At 39.9% G+C, this 18,456-nt stretch overlaps 1 protein-coding gene across 1 annotated transcript in view; it reads left to right on the plus strand.

Annotated features, from left to right (window-relative positions):
- The window catches only part of slc5a10 (solute carrier family 5 member 10), a 45,776-nt gene extending 30,111 nt beyond the window's left edge, over positions 1 to 15,665 (plus strand). The window contains exons 10-15 of the mRNA XM_038285285.1: positions 5,048 to 5,155; positions 5,248 to 5,398; positions 5,723 to 5,891; positions 10,841 to 11,056; positions 14,471 to 14,564; positions 14,658 to 15,665. Of these exons, the coding sequence (XP_038141213.1) occupies positions 5,048 to 5,155; positions 5,248 to 5,398; positions 5,723 to 5,891; positions 10,841 to 11,056; positions 14,471 to 14,564; positions 14,658 to 14,863 (944 nt within the window). The 3' untranslated portion in view covers positions 14,864 to 15,665. The remainder of the gene's footprint in view (positions 1 to 5,047; positions 5,156 to 5,247; positions 5,399 to 5,722; positions 5,892 to 10,840; positions 11,057 to 14,470; positions 14,565 to 14,657) is intronic.
- The last annotated feature ends 2,791 nt before the right edge of the window (positions 15,666 to 18,456 follow it).

Here is an 18,456-nt window from a genome sequence, read left to right on the forward strand (position 1 = left end):
AAATATAAGACGAACATCGTAGTTTGGTTTAAAGAAGATATTTTAGTTTTATTATAATTTTGTTTCCTGCAAGGATTTTAAGGTTTGAAGAAATAGAAATTACACCATATGCCAAGTATCACAAGGATGTGCATGACAAGGAAGGCCTACTGTATGCATCATTTAGGGAGTTAACATTGCATTAGTTTTTGAGCTCCTTAAGTTATTTGGCCGGTGACTAAGTGTTGGGGCAGGTATGATTTAAGGAGGGCCGACCCTCACATGCTGAAATTAGGACCGGCCCACCGGGAAAATGCATCACAGATTACCAGTCCGAGTCTGGTAAGGCCGTCCTATGTGCTCATCTCCATTTTCACTTACCGGTAGTGAGACTGACATAGCTGGAAAATAGCTAATCTTCTTTTGGAAAGTTATCTTGCATGAGTGATGCAAACAGCAACTTTTAAACAGAGCATGCACGAGGAGAAATGGGCTTGTGCATGCTCTCACATGAGCTCAATTGGTGTTCCCTCTCAGGAGCGGGTACCGGGTTGTGCATGTGCATTTTCTCTTGTAAAGTGAAGAGGGTGGGTCTTCAAAAATCCGTAAAAGTCCTCCACAATACCGTTAATTATAGAACAAATTAAGATGTTTCATTTTAAAGATGCCTGCTTGCAGAATCTAAAGGTGGATTTTCTTCCATTCCTGAAAGAAAGGTTTGAGGAAATCGAGTTGGTTGCACCATTTTGGTTCTAAAACGTGGCACTAACACCAATGTTGTTTTGGTACTTAAATAGTTTATTACTTTTTAATCAGGTGTGATTCTAGGATCAAAGGTTCAGTGGTGCTGAGCACTTAGTGAGATTTATGGCCAGGCGAGATGAATTTCAAAGCTTTTTACACACATTTTTGAAACTTGCTTAATGTGTTTTGCCACTAACAGACTCCATCATTCTAAATCCATCGTCTCTGAAATTTGTGCCAAATACCCGACAAGGAAAGCAAAAAGCTGCATTTTGTTTAGAAGAATATTCCATCCATTTAAAGCTTTTAGATTAACACATTTCATGAAAGCATTTGAATTAGTCTCCATCGAATGAGTTTTCTCTTTTGTGTGCAAGACTGACTTCTATTGTATTTGTAAAGTTGTTCACTGAATAAAAGGTTCTTCTTTGTAAGCTTATCAACTGCTGTTTGGCCTGCTTCTATTCTGTTTGTTTTCTTACCTGTTTTCTCCTGACCTTTCACTTTGCACACACCTTGCTCCTCTCCTTCCGCTTGTACACCTCTCCCACTTTGGACCGGCAATCATGAAATGGATTGTAGTTTACTAGATAAATATATACAGTTGTGCTTGAAACTTTAGCAACACTCCCATTAAAGAAAAGGCTAAATTCATTGCAGTAATTCAAATAACTAGAAACAAAAATATATATAGATAAAGATTTACTCAATTATTATTCAGCAAATATAAACATTGACATTGAGTTGTGGTTTAAAAGATAATAAAATAAACAAAACAGTCCCAGATACATTAGAGCACCTTGCTCATGAACATTTCACCAACAAACTATTTTATGAGCCCCATCAGACTTGTTTACTTGTTTTTTTGTTTGTTTATTATTAATATTTCTCTTGAACAACAATTAAAAATGAATGTAATGATTTTCATTTTTATTTATTATTACTTTTGTCAATGTCAACTTATTTCACTGGCAACTGATTTCCCCCAAAACATCTTTAATGTAAACATTCAAGCAAAAATAAAGCCATCTCTCTGCTTTTTGAGGCACATAACCAATGTCTTTGAAATTTATTAAGATACAAACATTGATACAGGCTATTCTAACCTGAATCTAACTCTTTTTTTGTTTTATACAAAAGACAATCTGATGTTTACAGTGAGGCTGTCTGCACACACACACTCTCAGTGCAGGATTCATAATATTAATGGGCATTCAGTTAGCCTGTCATTAGCACCTTTGGGTTTTCATAAACACATGCATATGACTGCAGCTAGCTTCTCTCATTCCTGTTTAAACAGGATAGTGGTAGTGTACACCTGTCAGGGTAGCTTACTACTACCAACACATAAAGAGAAACCTAAGTTTAAGCGCAGCAAACACGAGAACTGGTAATTACAATAATGTGTTGTTATTAAGTATTAGTTAAGCAAGTGCAACATATCCTGCTTAAAGCCAGATGCTTACACTACTATCACGGGTCTACGACTCGTAACACATTTCAGTACATACTTCAGTAGAGAGCGGTCACCCTCTGCCGATAGGTTTATTTTTTCAACACATTAACTGAAAAAAGGATCTTAAGTTTCAAAGTCTTTCATCCACTAGTAGTAGATGTATGTAAAATATTATAATTGCATTGATTCGTCAGGCTGGATCAGATTTTTTGTAGGCCAAATCCAGACCAATGTTCAATCATTTATTTATTGCTTTGATTTGATATTTTCGTATTGGCCTTTTTCTATTTACCTGTATTTTAGAGCAATCCTCAGCTTTTAGGAAAGGGTGTGTTCAATCTAGAATAATGGTCACAGATCATATATTTCTATGTAATGACACTTGAGAATCTGAATCATCACAGTGCCCCTGCTGGCAAACTTTTTGACTTGCGGGCCAGAATGGGTTCTAAAATTTGACAGAAGGGCCGGGCCAGGAGCATTTGGACAAGCAATGTCATTAATTAAACCTGGGGATTGAAATGTATAAAAAAACAGACAATTTTCACCACCATAAGGCGCACCGTACTAAAAGGCGCAGTCTCAGTTATGTCTCCCATTTCTGTATTTAACACACACATAAGGCGCACCGGACTATAGGGTTTTCTTATATACAGGTACCTGTCCTCTACTACGTTTAAATACCTCTAATGCGTATTTAAAAATAGAGCGGGAGCAAAACTGAGTATGATTGTGCTTTATTCATGTATTTATTACAAAGTATTAATCAAACCTGGCAGCTGGCCATGAGACAGACACATCGCTGATGACACAGTGCGCTGTGATCACTCCTAAATTAACTTAAAATTTTGAAACCTGCCGACGGAATATGTTCGCTTTTATTACCGGTATCCTGGTGCCTGCAGTTTAAATTATTTAGATGAAAAACACCTGCCAGCCACCGTGGTGAACCCAGAGGCTACCCTGCCCAGAGGCTGCTGATGAATTAAGTTTTCAGGTAGAAAAATAGAGCGGGAGCAAAACTGAGTATGATTGTGCTTTATTCAAGTATTTATTACAAAGTATTAATCAAACCCATCAAAGTCCTCATCCTCTGTTTCTGAATTAAACAGCTGCACTAAATCAGACATGCCAATTTCCCCTTCTTCGCTGTCAGAGTCACTTTCCGTGCCGGGCGGCTCCTCAGAAATAATGCCGGCTTTTGCGAAAGCTTGAACAACAGAGCCAGCAGACACGTTAGTCCAAGCATCTACAATCCATCCGCAAACGGTTGCGTAACTTGCCCGGCGCTGCATTCCACTTTTCGTGAAACTGTGGTCTCCGTCGGTCATCCATCGCTCCCACGCCGCTCACAGCATTACTTTGAACGGCCGGTTCACACAGATGTCGAGCGGTTGAAGTTTCTTTGTCAGACCGCCCGGGATAAGGGCGAGCACAGCGTTCATTCAGTCACAGATTAACAGCGATGGTGATGCGTGGAAAAAACCACCTGGTCTCCTCACATACACCTGCCTCAGCCACGCTTTCATCATCTCCTCATCCATCCAGCCTTTTTCATTTGTGTTAATATCATTTGTCATCAGAGCGCTGTGTCTGTCTCGCTGTCAGCTCCCAGATCAGCTTCTCTGATTGGCTGATGCGGCGCGTCCAGCAGCAAAACTTTAATTTTTCCATCTCGAGCAGCAGCAGCGCGTTTCCGGCGCGTCAGATAAACGCTCCCGACGCGCTGCGCCTGCTGCTCAAAACACGCTGCGGGACCTTTTGCTGCGCCTTGACGCGCGTCAACCATTGACTTTGCATGTAAACTCGCTGCTTCTGCTGCGCCTGCTGCGTCCGGTTCACACCGATGTCAAGCGGTTGAATAACAGCGAGCACAGCATTCATTTGTTTCACCATGTTTTTCACATCAGCTGTGAGATGGGCACGCATGGAGTTACAGATTACCAGAGATGATGATGAGTGGAAAAAAACACCTGGTCTCCTTACATTCACCTCCCTCAGCCACGCTTTCATCATCTCCTCAATGAGGAGATGAGGAGTTCTGCATGGTGCATGGTGGTCTCAAAAGTCGCAGTTACAACACACATAGGGCGCACCGCACATTTTGAGAAAAAAACAAAACAAAAAAAGACGTTTATGTGCGCCTTACAGTCGTGAAAATAGGGTAATTTGGACAAGTTCGGTGGGCCGGATTAAAAAGCCTAACGGGCCGGGCCGTATACGGCCCGGGGGCCGTAGTTTGCCCATGTCTGCCTTAATGCCTCAGTATACACAAATCCCCACTTCATTGTGTCTGTATTGTTGAAGTTAGTCTTGGAAGATGTTTTGATCCTAATCCATGTCCCGGATAAGCTCCCAATTATTGTTACTCAGCTCAAAAGACTGCGCACAACGGGATGCACAAAGCAAAATCATTGTGCAAAGATTTTTCAAGTATAGTTTAGATTATAGTATTAGAACTAAATTGGATAAAGCAGGGTTTCTCTTATATGAAGGAAAATCCAAACATTGCGGGTGTTGTTTTTAAGTTTACATGTGGCATTGTTTGGGTGCCAGTCCTGATACAAGAAAAAATAACACTAATATCACTTAAAGCATCTACCTCTACAAGAATTTGGTTATTTTAATTGCTGGGCTTTATTGCAATGAAGTAAAATTCCTTTGATCGTCTACATACCAATCTTAAGACAAACTAAATGTCAGCACAAGAAACTGAAGTCATAAAGTTCCCATTACACAACATACGAGGTACAACAAATGCTTTTGGCATTTAGTACACCTCTGAGAGCTTTCTGCTAGGTGTAAAAATATTTTTTCTTGTCTTCTACTCCCTGTTTGAAGACACTCAACTGTTTGTTCATTCTCCAGACACTGTCGGATGTGTGGATCCAGAGGAGTGTGTGCGGGTGTGTGGAGCTGAGGTTGGATGTTCCAACATTGCCTTCCCCAAACTGGTCATTGAGCTGATGCCAAGTGGTGAATTTTTTTTTCACTTGTCTATTGTTTCTTAATATTTTAATCACATTGCTAAGCTTTGATTCTATGCATGTGTGATTATTGAACAACAGGCTTGAGGGGGCTCATGATAGCTGTGATGATGGCAGCTTTGATGTCTTCACTGACCTCCATCTTCAACAGCAGCTCCACACTCTTTACAATGGACATCTGGAAAAAACACCGGCCAAGAGCCTCTGAGAGGGAGCTGCTGTTGGTCGGCAGGTAAGCTACATCCCCGGTACACCTCAGGTGACCGGGTCGCTATCTTACTATGCAATAAATTGTAACTCATGGATGTCAAACTAAAGTTCATGAGAGCCGACTTCCTACAATTTTAACAAACCTGAATCAAATGGCTTTATTACCTCCTTAGCTGAAGTCAATTCCTCCAGAGTTAATTATTTGATTCAGATCTATTAAAGCAGAGACGTATCTCCAGTCGGCCTTTGAGGACTAGATTCTGGCATCCCTGCTGTAATTGCTCATAAAAGAAAACGCCTTTGTAGAATATCGAAGAGTTGCTATTATTGCTTTTGTTTGTCCCAGAATTGTAACAGTGATCCTGGTGATGGTGAGTGTGGTGTGGATCCCCATCCTGCAATCAGCCAATAGTGGCCAGCTCTACGTCTACATCCAATCAGTGACGAGTTACCTGGCCCCTCCGGTCACAGCTGTCTTCACTCTGGCAATCTTTTGGAAGAGGACCAATGAGCAAGTATGAAGCTGCCACTAACAAACACACAGGAATGCAGAAAACACTACAAATCTGTGCAGTATGATTGCAAATGCATCGTTCTGTGGGGAAAGTATTAAAAACAAGAGTGTGCATTCAATCTTTTAGCGCCTTTGTCATTTAAAAAATGAATGCAGAATGCTTTGTCCATTATTAACCTATACCTAATTTCCAGGCATTGTTTATGTGAAAGTAATATAACTTTGTTGATCACACACTAGAGAATTTCACCTCTGCATTTGACCCATCTCCTTGAGGAGCAATGGGCTGCCATTGTGCGGCGCCCCGGGGAGCAGTGTCAGGTTAAGGGTCTTGCTCAGGGAGCAAGAGTGCAAGCTGTGTGGATGGAACCAGACACAAGTGCACTGCTCTAACCACTAGGCCAACACCTCCCCCACTACATATTGCCAGTGCACACATCTCAGTGAAAAATATTTGCTTGGTTGATATTAGAAATGTTTCAAGTTGGTAATTTTAATGTGGAATTCCTTGGAACTTCAGTTAATAAACAGGGAACCCGGATTTGAATGAAAGGCTGCCCTTAGTTTAGTGAAATCTAAAAAAAAAATTAGATAAAATCATAAAACAGTAGCAGATGTTTTTAATTTTCTCAAGTAAAATTTTCATATGTGATTTGATATTTTTGCTTCCTTTTGTGTTGCACTGGAATACTGTTTTATTATTATGAGGTTGTGGCATTGCACAGCAGTTCCTCTCACTGCTTTATGTGGTGTCAATTTTCTTTGTTTGAACGTGTGATCACACACTTGGGAGTCTGTCTGTGATTCTCGCTCACTTTATGAAGTGTATTGTTTATATTTTCCTGTTCAGAAACCAGCTTGAATGAACTCTGTTCTCAGTTGGAAATCCCAAAGAAACCCATTGTATAACCAAGATGTAAGAGAAAGTTTAGAACTGCAAGATAAAGACTATACGGTGTGGCTGAAATGTGATAACAATGCTAAACTAAGACTGTGTTTTCAAGGATGAAAATGTGTTGAAACATTGTTCATCTGCATGTAAAGACCAGTCTGCTGCAATCCACTTTTTAATAGAGCAGCTTCTGGGTGTGTCTGCTGTCCTCTGGCATGCTGTTCAGATTTTATAAGGTTTTTCACCAAGAACAGGATTTTCTCCCTCAACGCTCTGCTAAACATCAGTACCACAATGGCCAGTTTCAGAAAAACAAAGGTTGGAACTGTCTTTAATTACTTTGGGTTTACCACTAGCCTGTCTGAGATTATGTTACCAGACACAGATCAGAAAGTATCCCTGTTATCTGAAATCCCTTTGGTCTGACACCTGCATCATCATTTGTTTTAGCAGCCTGTCACCTGGTCACTAGGCTACACAAATTTAGCCTAGACTAATGTGTTAACAGCTGGTTGCTGACTGTTATTAGCAGATTGACACCTAGTTTTAATGCCTAAACACTTAGATGCATTCCAATGTGCATTTAACATTAATATTCCTCTTATTTAATAGAGTTTGTTTTTTATTAACATATTACCAACATGACATAATTAATCAAATAGGCTTGAATTGCATGCTGCCCCATCAGAAGTGATCAGTAAGATATTAAAGAAGAAAATATTTTTAAAAAGTCTATCTATTAAAAAACCAGGTGGATATTAAACAGTTTAAAAAACCTTTTATTTTTGTTAGACTTATTAGAAGAACTAAATCTTGTCATTTGACCTATAAAGTAGTCATATGAGAAGGGTAATACAGTTATGTAATGCTTGTGCCTGTGTGTGTTTAATGTTTTGTGAGAAACACTCTAAGCAGGCTACTATATAAAGCTAAATACTGTTGACCCGCGGGGTCAAAGGACACACCTTGCTGCACAGTTTATGTCACACTGAAGTTGTTTGACCAAACAGAATTGTGTTTACGTGTGAACCTGGACAGAAAATACAGCTTTATAAGGGTAATCACACATACACTGATGCAGGCAGACAAGGAAGCTCTGGCTTTATCAAATTGTGACATAATCATCCGGTCATTATTTAACCTCAAGAGTCTAAACACAGCAGTGGATGATGTTACCTGGCAACACATCATCATTACCTATAAACAAGACCATTAAAGTGATATCTTGGACCTATAACTGCTTCCTCAGTAAAACAAAGACCCAGTCTGCACCCTCACAGAATACCAGTCAGTAATTTTACATCTATAACAACATCAATCACGTTAACTGTGTGTGTCTGATCGATGGTGTGACGGGCCATGTTTCTTTATTATGAGAGTTAAGACAAGCTGGACAGATTGCATTCTTTCTGAAAGGTTAGAGATAAAAGGAAATAGATAGCTGCTTGCCTAGTGTTCCCGACTTGTGTTCATACAGTAACTGAGACGTAACATGAAAGGTTAACACAGTGGGAAAGTTTGAGTAAAACAATCGCAACCAAATGTTGTTTCAGGAATCGCTCTAAGCCTTCCAAGAGGAGCAAGTTCAGCATTTCTATGCAGAATAAAAAGCCTCACAAAACTAATCATACACACTTAACTTTTTTTTTTTTTTATTAGTTTGTCAAAATTAAAACCACAAACTTCATTGTATTTAATTGTAAATCTTTTTATTTACACAAAATATTTCAATATTGTAATCTAAAAGTGTTTTCAGCCTTCCAGAGTCTATTGGAGTATTTACAAATGGAAGTCTTTTGGAGTATTTCTCTAATTATTTTGCATAGACAAATAGTACATAGTAATAATAGATAGTAAATAGCTTGAGTACATTTGATCTGATAATGAATTATTACCGTCTCATATATTCTGAATTGATTGATTGTCACGGCTGTGTTTGGGCCATCCTAATCTTTTGTAGTTTCTAGCAACTTGTTTTCCTGTCCCATATTTAGCTTAAACTACTTTCACATCAACTCCTATCATATCTGAGTTGAATGAATAGGCTTCACCGTGGTGAGTTCAGAATGAATTTCAGAATAATACTTTTTTGCCACATATACTGCATAAATCAAAATCTTTTGCTGGATTACTCTGCTACTACCTGACATATGACCTGGTAACAGAGTTTCTTACCTCTGCTGCAGATCACTGCAGCTTCTGCAAGGTTAAATGTAGAGTGGAGTAGAGTCCTGCACTGGTTCAGGTACCCGCGGGTCCCCGACGGGTCACCCGCTAAAATGCTCTTTTGCGGGTGAAAAATACATAAATAAAAATAAACAGGTACGCGGGGTCGGGCGGATATTTTTTTAGTGCGGGCAGGTAGGTGGTGATTTTTTTTTTTATGCGTATGTGTTGTTATGGACATCAGAAATGTTATATTAATCAGGCACTGGGGTCACCCTTATTGTACTGTAGTTTAAAGCCCTGCCGGCAGTGTGGGCCTCCCTCCAAAAAGGCCACAGTCAGTGCATACACGTCTGCTGCAGTGTTAATGGCGCTGTTCTGCAGCGCAGCATACTATAGCCTATTACATGATGTGTTAACCGGTCGAGTTGCGAGTTAAATATCAATGGGTCGGGTTCGGATTTGAATTGAACATATCCGCGGGTGACGGGTTGGGTTCGGTAGTCTTCCTAATGGGTTCGGGCGGGTGTGGGTTGGTAAAACTCGACCCGTGCAGGACTCTATAGTGGAGGATTTTCGCGAGCTTTTAAAAAGACCCACCCTCTCCACTTAAAAATAAAATAATGCACATGCATAACCCTGTACCTGCTCCCAAGAGGGAATACATATTAAACACGTGTGAGAGCATGCACGTGCCCATTTCTTCTCGTGCACGCTCTGCTTTTCTGCTGTGTCAAACTCACCACTTGTAAGTGAAAATGGGGACAAGCATGTAGGACGGCCTTATATAAACATATCAGCAGGATGCTTGATAATTACAAAGACCACTTATTTAGATGATCCACCCAGAAAAAGAACAGATCATACCTGACATATGGCCTGGTAACAGAGTTTCTTACCTCTGCTGCAGATCACTGCAGCTTCTGCACGCTTAAATGTATAGTGGAGGATTTTCATGAGCTTTTAAAAAGACCCGCCCTCTCCACTTAAAAATGAAATAATGTCCATGCACAACCCTGTACCCGCTCCCGAAAGGGGATGCCTATTAAATACGTGTGAAAGCATGCACATGCCCATTTCTCCTTGTGCACGCTCTGCTTAAAATTTGATGTTTGAATCAATCATACAAGCTTACTTTGCAAAAGATTTGCATTTTTTCTGCTATGTTAAACTCACCAGTCGTAAGTGAAAATGGGGATGAGGACGTAGGATGGCCTTACCTAAACATATCAGCAGGATGCTTGATAATTACATGGACCACTTATTTAGATGATCTACCCGGAAAAAGAACATCCTCCATTCTACCTTAAACATTGGCCTCTTATTTTCTTAGTTAACTTGCAGGTTTGCATGGAAAGAGTTTTCTGTTGGTTTGCAGTTGTACCTCTCTCCTTCTGTTTTAAGCATAGGGACTTAACAGAGCTCTGTGAGATGGTCAAAGTTAGGAACACTGTTTTGTGACCTATATCTGCTTGATAACATCTCAATAACTTTCTACTGGCATTGTCTTTACTGTTTCTTTTCTTTAATCTTTTTTTTATTTTGGTCTATTGACTAATATTCTCAAAGAAGTCTCTGAGGCTTTAAAAGTGCAGTTGGACTGATACTATGGTTATATCTAACACAGCTGAAGTGTATTTGCAAATTAAAAAGATGACGTCTGAAAGCAAATGGTTGGACTAGATTTTGTTTTGCGGTATCAAAGTAAAAGGGGCTACACACATGCATGCAAAACCTTTCCTTTTCTTTTAAATTTGCTGGTTTTGCTTCGTCTGACAAAAAAACAATCCCACTACATACATTACATTTTGAGGCTTTAATGTTGTCATAATAGTTTGGTGTTATGACTGCATGGCTGGGGAACTGATTAGCCTGTTTTTATGTGTTTGCAGGGCGCATTCTGGGGCTTGATGGTTGGTTTGGTGGTAGGTGTGTGCAGGATGGTGTTGGAGTTCGCCTTCCCTCCTCCCAGATGTGGTGTTGTGGACTCAGCTCCCATGGTGTTGCGCGGCGTTCACTACCTCCACTTCGCCATTCTGCTCTGCGGACTCACTGCTATCGTGGTAGCAGTTGTGTCACTTCTCACACCGCCGCCTAGCCACGAACAGGTTGGCACTCATGCATGTAATAAAGAGCAACAGATCCTCCAGGGAAGTATTTGTTAAATGTTTGAAGTTTCATTGTAACAACAAATCCTATGTGTCAAGCAGCCTGTGAATGAACCCAAAAGGCAAACATCACCTTGAAGCAACGCCCTGTTTTAGCATGTTTTAACATATTTAGCCAAAGCTCTGCCAAATATTGTTTCAGCACACAAAGTTCCCAACACAACATTTAGTTATGTGCCCAAACTGCTTTACAGTTGCAGATACTCAAACTGTAACACTATAAGCTTAGCAGAAACGATGAACTCTCATTTAGTATCTGTAATCTCCACAGACATTCAAACCACATGACTGTCCACACTTTAACCACTCCACTATAATTTCCCTTTTACTCTTAGTTAATCACTGAATGGGTTATTGCAACGGTTTAATGGTGTCTTTTTGTTTTGCTTGAAATGAAAATGCAATAATTGCATAGAGAAAAAAAAAGTTAAACACCCTCAATGGTTTTAAATTTAAAGCCATGAAAATCTGAAATATTCAGAAGGACTAACATAGACTGTCCAGGACTGGATCTTAAATGTATGATCTGGTTCCCTACTAACATGTGTATAAATACTCTCAAATATGCATATGAAGGGCGGTCATGTTTATTTTAATAATTCATCATGTAATACAATTGTTCTGTCCAAAATGACAGCAGATTATAGCAGCTCTAAAATACAACACACAGAAAAGTTTATCCATTAGAAAAAAAGTTTAGAAAAATCAAATTACACCAATTATCAATGTACTAATTGACTCACTTTGAGAGGAAATTTTATTTAGTTCAAAAAGATTTTATGAGGATTCAAAGCGTTATTCTAGCTCGGGATATTACAAGGTTTCATACAATCAATAGGAGCAGTTTGCTAGAGGAAATATAAAACTCTCCTATTGAATACATGTATTATATATGTATATATACTTTAATCAATAAAACCGGCTGGCACATCCAGTGTCCAGCAGGCTGAGATGCTGTAAGCGCCCAAGCTAAATAAAATGACTATGACGACTATATTTAATTTGGTATGGCAAGCAAAAACGGGGCTCCATGCTCTCTGCACTGCATAGATTGTCTTGTGTGTCGAACACGTACAAGCAGTGCACAATTGCATGAACACAGGGCTTTGAGGTCAAAGCAGGTCAGCCTTTGTTTGGGGGCCCCCTGGCCAGCTTAGGGGCCCTAGGCAATTACTTGGTTTGCTTGCCTTGCTGCAACGGGCCTTTCTATACCTGCTTGTATTTGGGGGTCTTTTGGGCCTGGAATCTGAAAGACGAGAAAACCCACTGAATTAAATGAAATGAACAAGGAAATAAAAAAATATTTAGAAAGACGTCTCTTCCAAGAGGATCTTAGAGCCCAACAGATCCATTATTGAGGCATCAAACTCTAACACACTTAGAGGCTATGGTGGGTCAGTTTGAAGCATAGTTTCACCTTCTCACAGAAATGTTCCAAAAGTTTCCAGCATATACTGCAGACTTGGCCAGACTTGATTTCTTTTTTGCTTTTTTTTATAAGACAAGTTGCCCAAAGATAAGAAGACCAAAGATTAACAGTAAGTAGGTTCCATAGACAACAGCAGAAAGAGCCAATCATGTACCAAATCTGCTGCCTGTGTCATTGAGAGCAGATGATTAGAAAATTGTCCTATAAAAGCTAACGGAGCATGAGGAAGCAGCTCTAGACAAAGGACTTAATTTCAGCCTCTATTTAAGAGAGATGGTATACATGCATCTTATAATTTCCATTGAGTTAAAAAGATAGAGGATTAAAGTATAACAGGGTTAAAGTTGCCTCTTTCAAACACAATGCTATCCACAAGAAAGAAGGCCAGAATAACCCCTAAGGAACAACTAACTAGTCATGTTGTTTTAGGTTTTACATAGTTTTAAAGCAAGAGCAATTATTGAAGAGGGAAGCATACATCACACTCCCACAGACTGCCACTCTGGGTCCCTGAGCAAGACCCTAAACCCCCACACTACTCCCCGGGCGCCGCACAATGGCAGCCCACTGCTCCCAAGGGGATGAGTTAAATTCAGAGAATTAATTTTGTTGCTCTATACTTGTGACAGTGTAATGACAATAAAAAAGCTGAAAAATATATATTAATCAATAAATAAGCCTTTATTAAGTTTTGTTGTAGGTTCCTCTTCTTGTGAGGCAACTGTGAATATGGCCCACTACTTTAGTTTTATTTACCAAAACCAAGCCATCAGTCATGAATGTGCGGTCAAACAAAGGATTTGATTAAGTTGACTACAAACTAGGGACAACATATATCTAATCACTAAACAACAAATGAGAGAAAATTGGGAAATTTTAAATGCAGGCATAAAACAGAAAGTCGTACTGTAACCCACTGACTTCTTTGTTCCTCGCTCTGCAATTTTTTATTTATAAACTACCTATATGAGGAGTGGACTCACCACCAAAATAAAAGGTTGTTTGGGTTTAGCATATATTTTAATAAATCATTGCAACCCCCCCCAATGAAGACGAAGTACATTTTCATCTCCTCATTCATCAACAGACACCTGATGCTAAAATGCTCAATACTCAATCCTGCATGTTTCAGATCAAATCGATTCAAATCTTTTGCTTTGTGATAGCATCTTCCCTTTGATTTCTAAAAGTTTTCCTTAAGGTTCTGGTTTTGTCTTTGTCTCTAACTTACAAATAATATCATGTGTGCATAAAAATTAGAAAAGTGGAAGACAAAAGCTGTCTACAGCTAATGAACTGCTGATGTAAGTCATGTATCTAACAGTAAATAAGTCTAGGAAAGACTTGACAGAAACAATAACAAGAAAACAGGAAAAATTGTCTCCCTGTAGGCAAAATAAAACACAAAGTGGTAGGATTTGATTGATTTTAAAGTAAAAACAGAAAAGAAAAAAAAATATTCAGAAGTTGTTCAAAGGTTGAACTAAAAAATGAAGAAGAAATAAACCTGTACTGATGATGGTCAAAGGACAAGTTTATCTTTTTGGTTTTCCATGGAAACTTACCTCCATGAACCCACACAGGTCACGCAGTGAGGTTAAACTCAGACTTCAGTTAGGTCCTCTATCAACTTTCTTTCACATGACTAAGGAAAGGAAAAGTCTAGTGTAGAAATGAGCCTCCAAGGTATGTTTCAGGAACATTTCAGTTGGTTCAATTGTTTGTTTTTTATGGGAGAGTACAGCCAATACAGACATGAAATCAAACCAAAATGTTAATGTCTTTTTCTGAAGACTACTAAAAGTTCAATTGAAATTAAAATACTCTTTTTCCCTTAATTTTTATCTAGATGTGTCAGATGTCTGTCTGTGGATTAGACCCCATTATTTCAAACCTTTTGCCTCTGTGTTTTTCTGCTTTCCCAGGTGCGTAACCTGACCTGGTGGACAATAACTGAGGAGCCAGAAGGAGAGATTCCCCTCCAGAAAGTTTCAGCCGTCCACCACCGTAACACACATGGTAATATTCTGAGACTATTTCAGCCATCCTTTTCCACAGTGGAATGATCAGATGTGTAACTCTGTGGATCTCCTGTGTGTGATGATGATGAAGCAGGAGGAAGGGGATCTGAGCAGAGCCATCGGGGGATGTGTGGACAGGGGGCGGCCTTGTGCATCTCAGCTATTCGGTGCTCAGAACAGGCTCCCACTGCCAGAGTTCCCACCATCCGTGAGAGCGTGTTCTGGTCCAGGTTCTGTTGTGGCAACGCTCTCCTCTTGATCAGCATTAATATTTTCCTGTATGCTTACTTTGCCTGAATTGGGGTTTTAATGCCGCACCACTCTATAGCTCCAGCAGAACACTTGCTGCAAATTAAAGAAAGCTGGATGAGGTTATTTACAATATTTTTTTTGTTTTGTTTAGGATTTCAGTTGTTAGATGCCAGGCTGCTACAGCACAGTGTTAAAAATTAAACCAACTCAGTCCCTTTATTGTGTGCTTGGAGCCAACCAGACTTTTTCTATAAAGCTTCAGAGGTCATGATCCCCTGTTCCCTTCAATTTCCTAAGTTTCCAGTTCTATACTTGTCTCTAACTTCCAAAGAAGATTATTTAAGTGCAACAATAAGAAGACAAGTGGAAGATAAAGGCTGTCTGCATCTAATGAACTGTTTTTGAAAGTTATGTATCTAACAAGCATTAAATAAATCCAGCAGAGGCCTGTGGAAAAAGATAACTACTTGATCTGACTTTACAAGATAAAAGGACAAACTGGGTCACTTTTGCAAAGCAAAAACAAAAAGTTATAGGATTTGTTCACAATACGATAGTTTTATTTCATTGGATAATTTACTTTGAATTCAATGCTTATTTGCGCCCAGAATCATTTCATACGGTTATGATTTATTATTATTATTTTAGTATTTATAATTGTAAAAATAAGATCCTTATTTAATATGAAACACGAAAAGCAAAAACACAAACATACATCCAGAAAAAGTAAAAACATGAAGTAAAAATGAAAGATTTGATAAAGATGATTGGAAAAGATATTCATATCTCCTTCACTCTCCGGGAAAGCTTTACCAGACTTTATTTCCATCATGTTTTTTGAACCATTCATCCATGAATTGTCATCATCACATTCTGCAGCTGTAGCAGTTTTAATATGCAAAGGCTCTTACCAGTACTTTTGAATTTATAGCCTAAAAATTGTCTTTACAGAAAAAATTGAGTGGAGAAAAATACAGAAATTTTGCCTTTTGAATGAAAACATTTACCGTATTTTCACGTCCATAAGGCGCACCGTACTAAAAGGCGCACTCTCAGTTATGTGTCCCATTTCTGTATTTAAAGCTGAAGTCTGTACGTTTTTAAAAATCACTTTTTTGTCATATTGGCTAAAACTGTCCCTATGCCCAGACAGCAGTACATGTGATATGTAACCTGTGAAAAAAACTGCTTCACTTGGTACCGCCTACTGCCTGTATTTCAATCTGGAAAGAATAATTCGGGACGAGTCAAAACAACCAATCACAGCCAGAGGAGCGTCTGATGGAGTGTCAATCACAGCTCACACACGCTGAATCCCCCCCCCCCCCTTTTCTGGTGGCATGCGGTAGCCGCGCAGATGCTGTGAGAGGGGTGGAGCTTGAGTGAAGCAGAGAGGGTGGGGGGGTGGCGTGAAACCTGTTTTTCTTCAAATTTTCAGTTGAAGTCTGCTCTCTCCTCAATGTTACAGACTGCAGCTTTAACACACACATAAGGCGCACCCGACTATAGGGCGCGTTTTTTATATACAGGTACATGTCCTCTACTACCTTTAAATACCTCTACTGCGTATTTAAAAATACAGCGGGGGCAAAACCGAGTATGACTGTGCTTTATTCATGTATTTATTACAAAGTATTAATCAAACCTGGGTGCTGGCCGTGAGACAGACACATCGCAGATGACACAGCACTGTGATCACTCCTAAATTAACTTAAAATCCTGAAACCTGCCGACGGAATATGTTCGCTTTTATTACCGGTATCCTGGTGCCTGCAGTTTAAATTATTTAGATGAAAAACACCTGCCAGCCACCGCGTGAACCCGGAGGCTGCCCAGCCTAGAGGCTGCTGATGAAGGGATTCCTACTGTCGGTGCACCGCTGGTATGTGGGGGTCTGAGCGCCTCCGACAGAAATAGATAATCTGGATGAACTGACTGCAATTATTAAGTTTTCAGGTGGACTTTCTCACTTAAAAACATATTAAAACTACTTTATTCCCACTGATCACAGCAAATATAGCTGCAAGATTTAGATTATTTAGATGAAAAAACACCTGCCAGCCACCGCGGTGAAGAGGAGGAGACCCGCCCAGAGGCTGCTGTTGAATTAAGTTTTCAGGTAGAAAAATAGAGCGGGAGCAAAACTGAGTATGACTGTGCTTTATTCATGTATTTATTACAAAGTATTAATCAAACCCATCAAAGTCATCATCCTCTGTTTCTGAATTAAACAGCTGCACTAAATCAGACATGCCAGTTTCCCCTTCTTCGCTGTCAGTCACTTTCCGTGCAGCGCAGCTCCTCAGAAATAATGCCGGCTTTTGCAAAAGCTTGAACAACAGAGCCAGCAGACACGTTAGTCCAAGCATCTACAATCCATCCGCAAACTGTGGCCTAACTTGCCCGGCGCTGCCTTCCACTTATCCTGAAACTGTGGTCTCCGTCGGTCATCCATCGCTCCCACGCCGCTCGCAGCCTTACTCTGAATGGCCGCTTCACAGCGATGTCGAGCGGTTGAAGTTCCTTTGTCAGACCCCGGGATAACGGCGAGCACAGCGTTCATTTGATTCACCTTTTTTTTCACATCGGCTGTGAGATGGGCACGCAGCGATGGTGATGCGTGGAAAAAAGCACCTGGTCTCCTCACATACACCTGCCTCAGCCAAGCTTTCATCATCTCCTCATCCATCCAGCCTTTTTCATTTAATATCATATGTCATCAGAGCGCTGTCTGTCTCGCTGTCAGCTCCCAGATCAGCTTCTCTGATTGGTTGATGCGGCGCGTCCAGATGCTCGAGATGGAGCAAAAATTTTTCCATCTCGAGCAGCAGCAGCGCGTTGGCGTCAGATGCTTAAACGCTCCCGACGCACTGCACCTGCTGCTCAAAACGCGCTGCGGGACCTTTTGCTGCACCTATACGCGCGTCAACCATTAACTTTGCATGTAAACTCGCTGCTTCTGCTGCACCTGCTGGGTCCGGTTCACACCGATGTCGAGCGGTTGAACAGCGAGCACAGGGTTAATTTGTTTCCCCATGTTTTTCACATCAGCTGTGAGATGGGCACGCATGGAGTTACATATTAACAGCGATGGTGATGAGTGGAAAAAAAACACCTGGTCTCCTTACATTCAGCCACTCTTTCATCATCTCCTCAATGAGGTGGTCTCAAAAGTCGCAGTTACAACACACATAGGGCGCACCGCACCATAGGGCGCACCGCACATTTTGAGGGGAAAAAAAGACGTTTAAGTGCGCCTTATAGTCGTGAAAATACGGGTACTAGAAAAATTTTACAAGCTGCTTTTATTTTTTGTCCCAAATATTTGTTAAATTTAGGTTTAACCCTTTTTATACATCTGTTCTAGGCCTTTTACCGTAAGTCACTTTTATGATTGATTTGAAAAATCAAAAATTCTTTAGTTTTTCTGGTAAGTCATCATCCTTTTGTCTGTAAACCATTTGTGACTTCAGGTATTTTTTTTTTTATAAACATTGTTAATTTTTGAATATTCACACTGATTTACAATAGAGTATATATTCCTTTAACAATGACTTTTGAAATAAAATCAAATATTGTTTTAATGTCACATGTGTTCAACTTTTTAAGATGTTCTGTGAAACAGATATTTTACACAA

The sequence above is a fragment of the Cyprinodon tularosa genome, unplaced genomic scaffold, assembly GCF_016077235.1.
Source record: "Cyprinodon tularosa strain WSP-4 unplaced genomic scaffold, ASM1607723v1 ctg21, whole genome shotgun sequence".
NCBI classification, from domain to species: domain Eukaryota; kingdom Metazoa; phylum Chordata; class Actinopteri; order Cyprinodontiformes; family Cyprinodontidae; genus Cyprinodon; species Cyprinodon tularosa.